General features: G+C 41.4%; 1 protein-coding gene across 4 annotated transcripts in view; it reads right to left on the reverse strand.

Moving 5' to 3' along the window:
* Positions 1-14837, reverse strand: part of MAP3K7 (mitogen-activated protein kinase kinase kinase 7) — a 69082-nt gene that overhangs the window by 40861 nt on the left and 13384 nt on the right. For all 4 annotated transcript variants that reach the window (XM_040350104.1, XM_040350106.1, XM_040350105.1 and 1 more), the window contains exons 4-5: positions 14604-14649; positions 10882-11020 (exon numbers count right to left, since the gene is read on the reverse strand). In XM_040350104.1, the coding sequence (XP_040206038.1) occupies positions 10882-11020; positions 14604-14649 (185 nt within the window). The remainder of the gene's footprint in view (positions 1-10881; positions 11021-14603; positions 14650-14837) is intronic.

The following is a 14837-nucleotide window of genomic DNA, read 5'->3' on the forward strand; positions in this document are numbered from 1 at the left end:
TGCCTCTTACTAAATACATTGGAATGCCTGCTTTCCAAAAAGGGGTAATTTGAGGGGGAAATTGTACTTTCCTGGCTTGTTAGGGTCTCAAGAATGGATAGGTCATCAGTACTTCAGATGTGATCATTTTTCAATGATTTGCACCATAGCTTGTAGACTAATGCCGCGTACACACCATCACTTTATGTGATGAAAAAAAAAAAAATTACGTTTTTCAAAACGTCACTTTAAATGACTGTGTGTGGGGGAAAACGTTGTTTTATGTCTTGTGAAAAACGACAAAAAAAAAATTGAAGCATGCTTCAATTTTATGTGTCGTTTTTCAAAACGTCGTTTTTTACTTCACAGAAATTGACCGTGTGTAGCAAAAAAGATGTTTTTACACCCGCGCATGCCCAGAAGCTACTTATGAAGCAAGCTTCAATGGAAAAAAGTGGTGAACGTAACCTCGCTTTTCTAGAACATTGTGAGAAAAACGATGGTGTGTAGGCAACTTCGTCTTTGAAAATTAAAGTTTCAAAAACGTCGTTTTTTACTTCACAGAAAATTTCGTTTTTTTTCAATCACATAAAGTGATGGTGTGTATGCGGCATAACTTTCACAGAGACCAAATAATATACACTTTTTGGGTTATTTTTACTACAAATATGTAGCAGGATACATTTTGGCCCAATTTTATGAAGAAAAATTACTTATTTGCAAAATTTTACAATACAATCTAAAAAGTTTATTTTTTTCCCAAACATTTTTATTTTTTCGCTTATATTGCAAAAAATAGAAAACCCAGCAGTGATTAAACACCACCAAAAGAAAGCTCTGTTTACTAGAAAAAAATAAATTATAAAAATTTGGTTTGGGTACAGTGTAGCATGACTGAGTAATTGTCAAAGTGTGAGAGCACTGAAAGCTAAAAATTGGTCTGGTAAGGAAGGGTATATAAAAGCCCTGTATTTAATCGGTTAAAGTACAAAAAGAGCAAATATTCACTACTGTTAATATTATAATAATACGAAAAATCATTGTACATTCACTGAAGGAAAGAATGTTGTTTGAAATTTTCACTTGCTTTTAACATTCAGTTTTAAAATTAATATAATTTCTGAACAAAAACCACATACATGGTCTGATGATTCCTTTGACCAAGAAGTTTTCTATTATCTCTAAAGTCTGCCGTCACTGTGGTTGAAAACAAATGTCGATTTGATCCCACTGAAAATCAAATAAACTTTTTTTTTTTTTTTTAAAAGGAAGACGTTGTCAGAACTCAGATGGCGTGTGCGTGCACGTGAGGAGGACGCGCCGCGCTCTTGGGCGGGGGGAGTGAAGATCTATGGGATCGATAGGAGGAAGGACGGACCGCGACGAATGAGGGAGAGAGACAGCAGCCCTCGTACAGCACGTTGCGCGATACGCTCACCGGCTCTTCATGGAGCCGCTGGAACCATCTGTATCCCGCCGTGCTAAGGGCTGCAGATAGTGAGGAATTGTCCCGCTCCGCTGCCTGCTGCCCATGCCCATACAAGTAAACTGGAGAGGACGGGGGAGGCAGAGCAAGTAGCGGGAGGACGGCACCTGTCGGTCGAGGCGGCTCCTGTCAGGTCATAAATCAACACAGACGTGAGTATGCCGAGCCAGTGGACACGCTGAGCTCGGTTGGATTTCTCCTACACCCCTCCTTCCAGTGGGTCAAGAACGAGAGGTACACTCTGTATTATTATTTGAATACTGTTGAAGAAGACCAAGAAGGTCTGTAAACAGCATCTTATGTGAAACACATTGTGAACTCATTGTGAAGGGAGATATATTTAACATTTTGAATATGATATGCTGCTTCTATCAAGTGCCAGGAATGTTGATATAGGTTACATAAGTTGCATAAAGGTAAAGAGCTCTGCAATGCTTGGTATAACACAGAACAATTAATCACACGTGAAAGGAGGGCTAGTAGTGGAGGAAATTGGGAACCTAGAGACAATTAGCGGTTTCTTTTAAATGACCCTCAATAAAAGGGGTGGACAAGGACAAGGACATATTAAACTGACCGAATGGGACTATATACACCGTAACTGAAAAAGTTAGAACAAGACAAGATTGGTATGGGTATACATGTGTGTATGTATGTACATATATGTGTGCTTCTCCTTTTTTCGCCTCCGTGTACTACTCCAGGGGTGGGTCCATCCCCCGGTATTTTTTAGGCTGTTGACCGCAGTATTAACTGTATGTCAATTCTCCCTTGGGGAACCCTTAGGCATTCCCCGGTCCTGGTTTTCCTTCTTTTTTTTCTTTTTTTTTTTCCCCAGGGACCTTCCCCCCTTTTCCCAGGACATGCAACAATAGGAAAAGGACTAAAAAGGGAAGGAAACCTGAAGCTAACCTGTCCCCCCCTCTTTAATGACCAAACATTGAACAGTAAGCAGGTGAACCCCGTTTGGTCAAACTCCTTGCAGATACAGATATTATATGCCTGTATCCGATCGGTCAACATCTTAAAACCGTGGATAAGCACATAAAAGGGGGAGAGGTCCAATAGATAAAAGAAGGGGAAGGGAAGAAAGGGGGGGGAACAACGATCTCCCTTTAAATAAAGAAGACGGGGGAGAAATAAATCCCTTGGATATCTTGTGTAGAAACATTAAATAAAAGGGTATGGGAAAAAGGTGGAAATAAGGGCCGTCTAATTGAGCCACCCCCACTGCGCGTAACTGGAGAATATAAGTGAAAATATAGTGATATTGATAATATAAATAAATAAATTAATAAATAAATATATGTGAGCTGCTGCTCTAAAAGTTAAACAATCAAAATGTAATATGCAAATACAGTGCTACCTGATGTGAAAAAAGGTATCAAATGTGATATTAAGCAGCGCTCAAGAGAATAAAAAAAAAAAAAAAAACACACATATAATATTGCTAGACTATTAAGTGAAAAATAATGAGTGATCCACCCTCTATGTGAAACAATATATCAGTGTCAAAAAATAGGTGTCAATAATACACCCAAAATAACAGGTTGGCAAAAAAAATCCATAAACTGATTGTGTGAACGTAAATGAAGTTCATAAATGGAGAACAGAAGAAGTCCCTTCACGATCTTCAGACAGTGCTTTCACCACACCACAGTGACTGCGTGATTCCACCACCCATCAGAATGCAAACTCACCACAATAAATGGCCTGACACTCTCGTGTTAAGGCACACAGGCTTTTTAACTGAACCACTCAGTTTAATTGATGGAACTCCCTCTTTGGAAACTGGAGCACTCAGTTAAATAAATGGAGATCCGTTGGAAAAAGGAAAAACTCCAAGATGACAGCCACATGTATAATGAAGAGAGAGAGCACAATAGTGTGATATTGCAACACAACTTTTAATAAAAACACTAAAAATCTCCCAATAGATGCACTCACAAAAATGACTCTTGTCATAAGCAGTGATTAAATCCAAACATCACACGGTGTAAACACAAACGAAAATTTTCCTCCAGGTGAACCAGTGGTCACGGCGGACCAACAAATAGCCCAGGTTTACTCACAGCCCTATGAAGGTGTACTGGAGTCGCTCTTCAGATGACTATATTGGTGACAGATAGACCGTTCCACGCCCGACCAGTTCAGTTTAAGGTATGCGGTTGTAACTTAGTACCCACGCCACCTGGAGGAAAATTTTCGTTTGTGTTTACACCGTGTGATGTTTGGATTTAATCACTGCTTATGACAAGAGTCATTTTTGTGAGTGCATCTATTGGGAGATTTTTAGTGTTTTTATTAAAAGTTGTGTTGCAATATCACACTATTGTGCTCTCTCTCTTCATTATACATGTGGCTGTCATCTTGGAGTTTTTCCTTTTTCCAACGGATCTCCATTTATTTAACTGAGTGCTCCAGTTTCCAAAGAGGGAGTTCCATCAATTAAACTGAGTGGTTCAGTTAAAAAGCCTGTGTGCCTTAACACGAGAGTGTCAGGCCATTTATTGTGGTGAGTTTGCATTCTGATGGGTGGTGGAATCACGCAGTCACTGTGGTGTGGTGAAAGCACTGTCTGAAGATCGTGAAGGGACTTCTTCTGTTCTCCATTTATGAACTTCATTTACGTTCACACAATCAGTTTATGGATTTTTTTTGCCAACCTGTTATTTTGGGTGTATTATTGACACCTATTTTTTGACACTGATATATTGTTTCACATAGAGGGTGGATCACTCATTATTTTTCACTTAATAGTCTAGCAATATTATATGTGTGTTTTTTTTTTTTTTTTTTTTATTCTCTTGAGCGCTGCTTAATATCACATTTGATACCTTTTTTCACATCAGGTAGCACTGTATTTGCATATTACATTTTGATTAAATAAAAGGGACCTTTTGTTAAAAACTGGAAAATATATAGGAGGAAGGAAGAAAGAAAAGGAAAGAGAAAAAGGAAAAAAAAAAAAAAGGAAACCTTTAAAATCTCCTGTCCCACCCCGTCCGGTACACCATACTGGCCCATACCCCTATACGGAGTCTTGTATTAAATTGTTGGAAATAAGAGGTCAAGCTGGGGAAGAGAATCAGAAGGAGGGAGACTAATATGAGCAGAATGACGAGTAGATCAACAAAAGGGGGCCCTCCAACTACCCCAAGTAACATAACAGCAACAAGCTCAATAAGGCCATTTGTGACCAGAGGGGAAAGCCCGCGTGCCTCCGGTTCCCAGGGATTAACAAAGCAACAACAAGTGAATAAAGTAAAAAAGACCGAAAATAAGAAACCCCAGAGTGATACTTCCAGGGAAACATCTATAGAGGAAGGACCTACAGGGAGTACAGGGAGTGGACTGGAAAGCAGCAGGATGGATGATCGAAGCGCAGACACTCAATCCCCCTCCAAGGGAGAAATGGCAGAGATGCTGTTAAAACTGGAAAACGCGATAAAAGGCGAAATACAGAATCTGCGGACGGATTTTGGCCATATGCTTTCCAGAATAGAAACAGCAGAGGAACAAATCGAGAAACAGGCACAGGAGGCAAATACATGTAGAGCCCAGATGGACCAGATCCAACTACAACAAAGACATATTCTCTATAAATTAGAGGATCAGGAAAACAGAAATCGGAGACAAAATTTAAGGATAAGGTCCATACCAGAGAAAAGGGGTGAGGACCTCAGGATAATAACGCAGATGATATTTAATCCAATATTGGAAAGAACTGTAGAGAACCCAGTCAGGATTGAAAGGGTCCATCGAGTAGGAAATCCGAAAAGAGCGACCTCTGAGCGATCAAGAGATGTCATAATAAGGTTCCGATTTTACGAAGAAAAAGAGGCAATTTGGAAGAAGCTGAGGGGACAACCCCCGATAGTGTTTGAAGGGATGGACCTGCAGATATTCACCGACGTGGCCCCAGAAACTTTGGCAAGGAGATGGTTGTTAAAACCGCTCCTAAAACAGATGATGGACTCGAATATCAAGTATAATTGGGGTTTCCCTGCCTGCCTAATTGGAACAAAAGATGGGAGATCTGCGACATTGAGATTTCCTGAGGACTTGAATGAATTCTGTAGGAAACTGGAGATTCGGGTTCCTGACATACCGGGTTGGGAGTAGGGGGCGGGGGAGGGGGGGGGAGTGGAGAATGGAAGCTCCGCCCTCCCCCTTGTTTCTTCCCCCTCTCTCTCTCAATTTTTTTCTAGCCGCCCCCTTGTGGGCCCTTTTTGAGGCCCCCGGTTTCTTTTTATGCTTGTTTTTTTTGTTTCTTTTTCCTTCTGACCTCTTTGTTTTTTGGCCTTCCTTCTGTTCCTTGGCTGGGCCCTGTGCCCCCCCCCCTGCCCCGGGCGGAGAAACCGGGATGGGGGGGGGGAGATCCCAGACCCCACCCGGAGCAATCTGAACCAAGACATGGAAAATGGTTCAGAGGTCTTAAATAGGCCAAATTGGGAGGGCGGGAGGGAGGGGAGGGGAGAGGGGAGGGGGGAGGGAGGGAAGAGAGGGGGGAAGGGGGGGGAAGAGAGGGGGGGTGGGGGGAGGGAAAATACCCTGTCTCACCAAAACAATCAAAAGAAAGCGTAATCTGAAGAAAAGAAAAATGTTAGACCTAGACTTAGGGAAGAAGGCAAAGAAGAAAAGGACAAAAGTACATCAAAGATGCCAGTAATTAAATGTCTATCATATAACGTAAAAGGCCTCAACAGTCCATCTAAGAGACATAAGGTGTTAAAGGAGCTGAAGAGGTATAGGACAGACATCGCTTTCCTACAAGAAACCCATCTTACACTAGGATCAAATATAAGGCTATATTCCCCCGACTTTCCCGTATGGTACTATGGAGATACTATCTCCAATAGGGCCAGAGGGGTAGCAATTGGAATAGCGAAGGGGACTCGGTTTGTCTTAACAGACAGACTGACAGACCCAGAAGGGAGATTCCTCTTCTTAAGAGGAAAACTGGAAGAGGCGGAATATACTCTCGTAAATATATACGCGCCAAATACCTCCCCGATGAAATACCTACAGGGAATATTAGGGAAATTAAAAGATTTTAGGAGGGGAAAGATAATACTGGGAGGGGATTTAAACTTCTGTATGGACCCAAAAGTCGATAAGACACACCAGACATCTGAAACCCAAGATAAACAATTAAGAAAAGTAAAAGATAGCCTACATAGAAGCCAACTAGTAGACACATGGAGGATCTTTAACCCAAGCCAACGAGATTTTACATTTTATTCCCATGTTCATGGGAGCTACTCTCGGATCGACCACATTCTCGTTGAACATAGAATGTTGGAAATGGTGGTCGAGACGAGAATAGAGACCATGACGATATCCGACCATGCACCTATTAGTATATCTATAAATATTTCAGGTAATCAAAGACCCTATCAAAATTGGAGACTAAATGAGGAATTATTGATTGATGAGAAAAGTTTGTTAAGGGTACAAAAAGAATTAGAAGAGTATTTTAAGACAAACGAGACAGACGAAATTTCGGCAGCAACATTATGGGATGCTCATAAGGCGGTGATAAGGGGGGTCCTGATATCTGAAGGAACAAGAAGGAAAAAAGAAGAGAATAGTAAAAGGGAAAAACTAATAGAGGAGATTTTTAACCTAGAACAACATAAGAAAATGGGGAAGCAACGAGATTTATATTTGAATCTAGTTGACAAGCGGAACAAACTCAAAGAACTAATGGATCAGGACACAAGAAGGGAATTTAATTCAATAGCAAGGGAAAGATATAGATGGGGAAATAAAACAAGCAAACATCTGGCTCAGATGGTACAAAAAAGAAATCAAGGAACCATATAGATAAAATCAAAAACGGGAAAGGAGAGGTCTTATACACAACAAAAGATATTGCAGAAACATTTCGACTATACTACAAAAAACTATACTCGGTAGAACAAAATAATTGGCAAAAAGGTGAGAAAGAAAAAAAGATCATAGCATTCTTAGAAGAATCAGGATTATCAAAAATCAGCCAAATAGACGCAGAAGGGATGGATAGGCCAATTACGGAAAATGAAATTAAATTAGCACTAACAAGCTCAGCCTCAGGTAAAAGCCCGGGCCCAGATGGCTTCACAGTAATGTACTACAAAAAATGCAAGGAGATACTCCTACCGAGACTATGCCAGTATTTTAATGGTCTTGGAAAGGAGTATAATCTAAGTAAAGAGGCATCAGAGGCAACTATCACTATTATTCCAAAGGAGGGCAAGGACACGGGAAGTTGTTCAGGCTACCGGCCGATCTCTGCTAAATACAGATTTAAAACTGTTTGCAAAGGTACTGGCTGGGAGAGTTAGACAAGAAATGACAAAACTGGTATACCCGGATCAGACAGGGTTTATCCAAGGAAGAGAGGGGAGAGACAACGGAGTAAGAACACTCCTGATTCTGCGGAGAATGAAGGCAATGGGGTCCCCAGGACTACTCCTGTCGATAGACGCAGAAAAAGCGTTCGACAGGGTAGACTGGGGACTTATGCTGTCCACTCTGAAGGGAATGGGGTTTGGACAGAGGATGATGGATTGGATTGCCACCCTCTATAGGTCACCTACGGCCAAAATAAAAATAAATGGCAGCCTCTCTCAAACCTTTCTAATGAAAAACGGAACAAGGCAGGGGTGCCCTCTGTCGCCACTCCTGTTTGTTCTATCATTGGAACCTCTGCTGGCCAGAATTCGTAATTGTCAAAAAATAAAGGGGGTCAAAATAGGAGAGGAGGAACACAAACTCGCTGCCTTTGCAGACGACGTCCTCTTCTATTTAGAGGAACCTAAAACATCAATTCCAAACCTATTAAACTTATGCAGCGATTATGGAGAAATTTCAAATTTTAAATTAAACATCACTAAAACGGAGATCATGGGTATAAACATAAGTAAGACAGATGAGCAACTCCTGAAAGCGAAGTACCAGTTTGCTTGGGTTAAGGAACTAAAATACTTAGGGATATTCTTAACCAAATCAACCAGGAAAACCTATGTGAGAAACTTCATTCCCTTATTAAACAAAATTAAGACAGAAATAAAAAGGGTGGAAAATAGAGTAATATCATGGATAGGACGAATTAATTATTGCAAAATGGTAATTTTACCAAAAATTTTATACAAATTTCAGATGATCCCCATAGCCCTTCCAAGAACACTGTTCTCTGCCCTTAGAAAAGTAATTATGAATTACATATGGAGAAATAAGAAACACAGGATATCACTCCAGACGTTAAAACAACCAAAAAAAAAGGGGGGACTTGCGGTTCCGGACATTAAGGGATACTATGACGCAGTTGTATTAACAAGAGTGGTGGAGTGGGCCAGAGTCAACAAAGAAAAAAGGTGGGTAAGATTAGAAAATGAATTATCACAGGTGAGGTTGGATAAGATAATTTGGAACCCCCCCCAATTTAGGACACTAGATAAAAACTTACACGAGATAACAAAGAATGCACTTAAAATATGGGACACTGTTTATAGGAAAACCGAGAAGGTATATAACTCACCACTTATAGCACTGAAAAATAATGATTACTTTGCACCAGGTAAAACACAAGTAGGGGGAAACTGGATTAAAAAGGACACTGCACAATTGAGGGACATAATGAATGAAGGTCACATTTTAACACTACAGGAGTTAAGACTCCAAAAAAATTTAATGGAAATTAATGAATGGAGGTACCGGCAGCTAAACCATTTTATCCAAGAACTCCCACACCCATTGAGGTCAGGAGATCAGTTATCAGAACTGGAAAAAATATGTACCAAGGAAAGTTCTAAAGGAACCACCTCAATGCTATACGGGATTCTACTAAAGATAGAGGAGCAGAGTATACCTCCATTCATTAAAAAATGGGAAAGGGAACTTGGGACACAGCAGGATAAGGCTACAATAGAAAAAATGTTGGCTCTGACACACTCCTCTGCGGTAGACAGCCGTACTGCGGAGATGTGCTATAAATGTATAACCGGATGGTACAGGACACCAGATAAACTAAGAAAATTTAAAGGGGGACAAACAGGAGATTGTTGGAGGGGCTGTGGATCATTAGGAAATATGGCCCACCTTTGGTGGGGATGCCCTAAGGTAAAGAGGTACTGGGAAAAAATATTGTCCAGTGTAGAAGAGATCACAAAGAAAAAGATCAAGATGGACCCATGGGTTGTCTTATTCCACGGAGGGCAAGAAGGTATAAAAAATTATAGGAACACCCTTGTACCACACCTATTGAATGCCGCAAAAAGATTAATTCCAAGGAGGTGGCAGGAGATGGAATGCCCACCAATCTGGGAATGGATCGATGCGGTTGAAGAAACCTATAAAATGGAAGAACTGAAAGAGGGAATAGAGGGCAATAACATGTCACAAAACACGAAATGGGACAACTGGAGAACCTTTAAGAAATCATGGAGTTACGCAGAAAAGTTAAGGGAAGACATTTAAAAGTCAACCTAGAAAAAGTTGGAGAGAATTAGAGTTATAAGAGATTGTTTAAGGTGAGATAGGGGGGGTGGGGGGGAGGGAAGAGGGAGAATAAGGGGAGGAAATTGTAACGGTATATATTTTTTGTCTTTTTCTTTCTTTGCCTCCTTTTTAAGGGAAGGGGAGCAAAAGGATTGAAACAATAATAAATATAATAAAATATAAGGTTATTAACCGATCGAAACAATAAATCGGCCATCAAATCGATTATGAAAATAATCGTTCGTTGCAGCCCTAATATACACTGCAGACAGGTTTTTAACTTGTGTATGTCACTAAACATAAAAACAAAAAAATATTTTATTACTTAAAAGCAGAGTTCCACCTGTTTAGTTTATTAAGATTCAGCAGCTACAAAAAGTAGCTGTTGACTTTTAATAAACAGACTGTCACACAGTTCAGCGATGCGGGTGCCCAGAGCCTCGCTCATCTCTGCGGCACCGCTATAGCAACTGTGGACAACCGGCCATGTACGGCTTCCTGGCCGGGTGCGCACTGCACATGCACAAGTCGTGCTGCGCTCTGCTATTGGCCAGGCAATCTTCTAGCAGGCAAAAAAAAAAAAAAAAGGCACCCACTCCCCCCCCAAAGAAACAAAAATTACATGCCAGGAGTGCTTAAAGCGGAACCACCACTTTTGGGTGGAACTCCGCTTTAAGGTTTATGTAACTTTATTTTCTCCATCCTGAACCCTAGCCTGTTTTTGCTTCAGGACCAAATGAGAGAATAAAGTCCATGCAGCGATCTATTCTTGTCATCAAAGACATATCCGTAAGACCACCACTTAAAAGTGCTCTGTGCGTAAAGCAAAAACTAGAAAACCCCTTGTTTTATTCTACTTATTGTTCACATTAAAAGTTGAAATATAAAATATACAAAACAAAAATGTTGACAAAAATCAAATATGAACTTACTTTGGTGGTTTAAGGTCCCTGTGAATAAGAGCCTTTGGCTTCATGCTATGTAAATATGCCACTCCTTGGGCACACTGTAAACACCAACTCATTGCATGAGCAGCTGTGTAGCAAGGCAGGGGCTCAGCACCATGCAGAACTGCAAAACAAAATGGAAACATAAGAACAGGCCAGCATATTACACTGTAACAAATAGTGCCCATTTAAATGAGATATACACGACTGCAGATGCGGGAATATGTAAGTCGCATGCGTTCCTGCACTGGCAGCCAAAACGTGCTGCTATTTAGCAGGTGCACAGGGGGTTCCATCTTCGAAAAGGCAGCAAGTTTTTTTTTTGTGTGCAAAAACGCACCATTCTTCTGTGTGGCTGCAATTTTATAAAAGGGTCGGGGACCCTTTCCCTGTGTTTCCCACGGGTACAACAGATTATTCAAATGATTGGGTTGCTGTGCCCACGCAAACGCACCCTACATCAAATGCACAGATGTGAACCTCGACTTACAGTGGGACCTGAATTTAAAAAAAAGTGAAAATATGCTATAGGAAAGATTCAGAAATGTTAATTGTACTTAAAAGCGGCATTATACCCACATCTTTCACTCCTCACCATGCAGCACTGATGCTAAAATTAATCAGATATAGGTACGTGAACAGGAAAAAATAAAAATAAGTTGCCAATTTCATTTCCTCATTTAGTGGCCGCGGCAATGTATGCAATTTCCGGGTTGCATTGGCTCCTGGGAGATGTGCATCAATCCCAGAAAGCAATGGACGAAATCTTGGTCAGCTTGACATGGCACCACTCCCATAACATTTAACACTGACATCTATGGGAAATCTTGGTCAACTTGACATGGCGCTGCTCCTGAACCATAAGTGACAGGAAACTTGGAAAGAACCAAGAGCGGACCCAGGACTATGAGCATAGGCATGTGCACAGGGAGAAAGGCCAGCTGTCAAAACTCAGTGGTGATGTCGGGGGCGGGTGGGACTGAACAGCTATCAAACAGCAGCCAATGGGATGGGGTCTGAGCAGGCCCCTACATTTAGGTCTTTTTTTAAGCAGCCCAAACATTGCTGATGTTTGATAGACGCTCGGTCCCACCCATCCCCAACATCACAGCTGAGTTCTAACAGCTCATCTTTCTCCCAGTAAGCAGTTACATTATCTGACAATTTCACACACTGAACGGCTCTTACAAGCCTCACCATCTGCTGCATGCAAAACTCCCCCTCTACCCTGTCAGTGCCCCATCAGAGCCAATCAGGGGAGTGTTGCTATAGGGCGATGTCACTCCTAGCAGTGCAGCCGACATAGTTTTGTGCCTGCAGACTGAGGTTGGAGAATGTAAACATCTGTCTGTCATCCCCTTCCTGATATCGCATGTCGTACAATGCCATGGTGCTCCCCAAGTTTCCTTTGGAGACACTACGCCTCCCATCCCGCATGGCCGGTCTGACCTTCCCTAACTTCTACCTTTACGATCTTAGCATCTCAGCTGGTTAACATCCACGGGTGGCTCCATCCCAACCCTAACAATGCCTGTACCACTACTGGAAGAGCTATAATCTCCTCCTTTGAAACTCTTGATAACATTGTATATAGAGGATGCGCCCCACCTGGACCAGGTATGACCATTATACGAACTTCTCTCTCCCTATTCCAAACAGTAGTAGGGAAGCCCCCCCCCCCCCCCACTCCTGGAGGGCTTCCCCCATTAGTCCACTATGATCCATGCCTGACCCAAAAAGATGGACGTCCAGGGGAATAAATAATTACACACACACACACACACACACACACACACACACAGCCAAGAAAAAAATAAAAATGGGACTGCCTAGATGTCCCTATTACAGAAGATGACTGGTCTGAATTCTGGGACGCATTCAAGACCTCTGTTATTTCCTTTAGGGACAGGGTAATCCAAATTAAAATATTTCATCACTCACACCTCACTCCAGCTAGGATGAGTAACATGGGAATATCTCCCTCTGCCAAATGCTTCTGGGGATGTGGATAAATAGCCGATTTTCTCCACTGCTTTTGGACCTGTCCCAAAGTACAAGATTTCTGGAGAACCATAGGCTCCTTCATCTCCTCTGCACTGGGTCACCCAAATATAGTCAACCCCAAGAATTGTCTCTTGGGCATCTTTGGGCGACCTCGCCATTGCCTCCCAGGCCAAGAGACTGCTCTGCATCCTTTATTTATATGATAAGAAGTCTCTTCTACTGACGTGGAAGGGTTCAGAGCTCCCAACTAAAACTCTTTGGTTAAAATTGGCTAATGAGTCCCTACCTTAATATAAAAATTTACCTTTGATATCCAAAAGAGGAAAAAAGCATTCCACAAAATCTGGGGCAGATGGCTAAGCTAGCCCCCAGACCCTCTCACCCATACCGCCATAATGGAAGACTCTGAAATCCGCACTGTATTACTACGCTGCACTTTGCCTTAGTCACAATGTATGGAACCATCACACCTAACCTCCAAGATTGATATCTGTACAGGATGTATTGCTACACTGCCTAGTGAAATGTCTACACAATGTACAACCCCCTTAGTTATAAGATGGAATAGGAGCATTCTGTACTCTGAGTTTGTTTTATTTTTTAAATCTGTCTCTCTCAAGAAAACGCAATACCTAAAAAAATAAAAATAAACAGGGGCAGCACTTTGCTAAAATGTATATTTGTGTCATTCCCAAAACATTTGGCCAAGACGGTACACTAGAGCCTAAATGTGAACATATTAAAATGATAAATTACAATTCTTCACATATCTGGAGAATGTTTACTATATCCAAGTGTGCATTCAAAGTTTTATATTAATTAGGGTTGTCCTAATACCGATACTAGTATCGGGACCGATACAGAGCATTTGCGTGAGTACTTGTACTCGCGCAAATGCTCCCGATGCCCGATCCGATACCTGGGAGAGAGAGGCAGCGTGTAATGCCTGTGTCCCTGTATAATGCTCAGACGTTGGCCATCCACTGTACAAAAGCCGCGCCTCCTCCTCGTCTGTGATAGGGGTACACTCCCAGCAAGTGAGTCAGTGTTCTGCCTATCACGGACAGCCTCTCATCCTATGGACGAGGATGTCCGTGATAGGTGGAACACTAACTCACTGCTGGGAGTTAGTGTTCCCCTATTAGAGTTCCCCTATCACAGAGGAGGAGGCGCGGCTTTTGTACACTGGATGGCCGCCGTCTGAGCATTATACAGGGACACAGGCATTACACGCTGCCTCTCTCTCCCAGGTATTGGATCAGGCAATTGCCTTATTCATGTAGTGAAACAATCTGTAACTCACAGTCCATGTTCTCTCACACACCAAGTATAATTCAGTTTTTATAATAATACATATTAGTAGAGCACAACTTCTTGTATTAAGTATGCTAACAAAAGGTGCACTTCAGAACAGTACTGCAAAGTGCCATTTTCACATCCTTTATTGTAATTTAAACCACATTCTACAGTTATGGAAGAGGATGTCTGTCAGTGCCAGCCATCAATGCGTCACAGTCACATGACATTAAAAAAAAAGTATCGGCAATCGGTATCGGCGAGTACTTAAAAAAAAAAAAAAGTATCGGTACTTGTACTCGGTCTTAAAAAAGTGGTATCGGGACATCCCTAATATTAATGCAAGTGAATGTAACATTTTCTAGTTAAGTGGGGAAAAATAAAAAACAAATTCACACATTACTCACCATTATACAGTGAGCCGCCTTCAGCATATTCCATAACAAGACATACCTAAAACATAGAATATAAATCTAAGTACATTATGGGCACACATTGTGGAATAATCTGGAATATATGAAGTGCACATTTAAAAGATGAAATATTACTAGTGCTTTGCAAAAATCTGGTGACAAAAACCAATCCTATAGCCATTTAATTATTGCTTTCAAAGTGCATGCATTAAAGTTGCCTTGACAACC

The sequence above is a fragment of the Rana temporaria genome, chromosome 4, assembly GCF_905171775.1.
Source record: "Rana temporaria chromosome 4, aRanTem1.1, whole genome shotgun sequence".
NCBI classification, from domain to species: domain Eukaryota; kingdom Metazoa; phylum Chordata; class Amphibia; order Anura; family Ranidae; genus Rana; species Rana temporaria.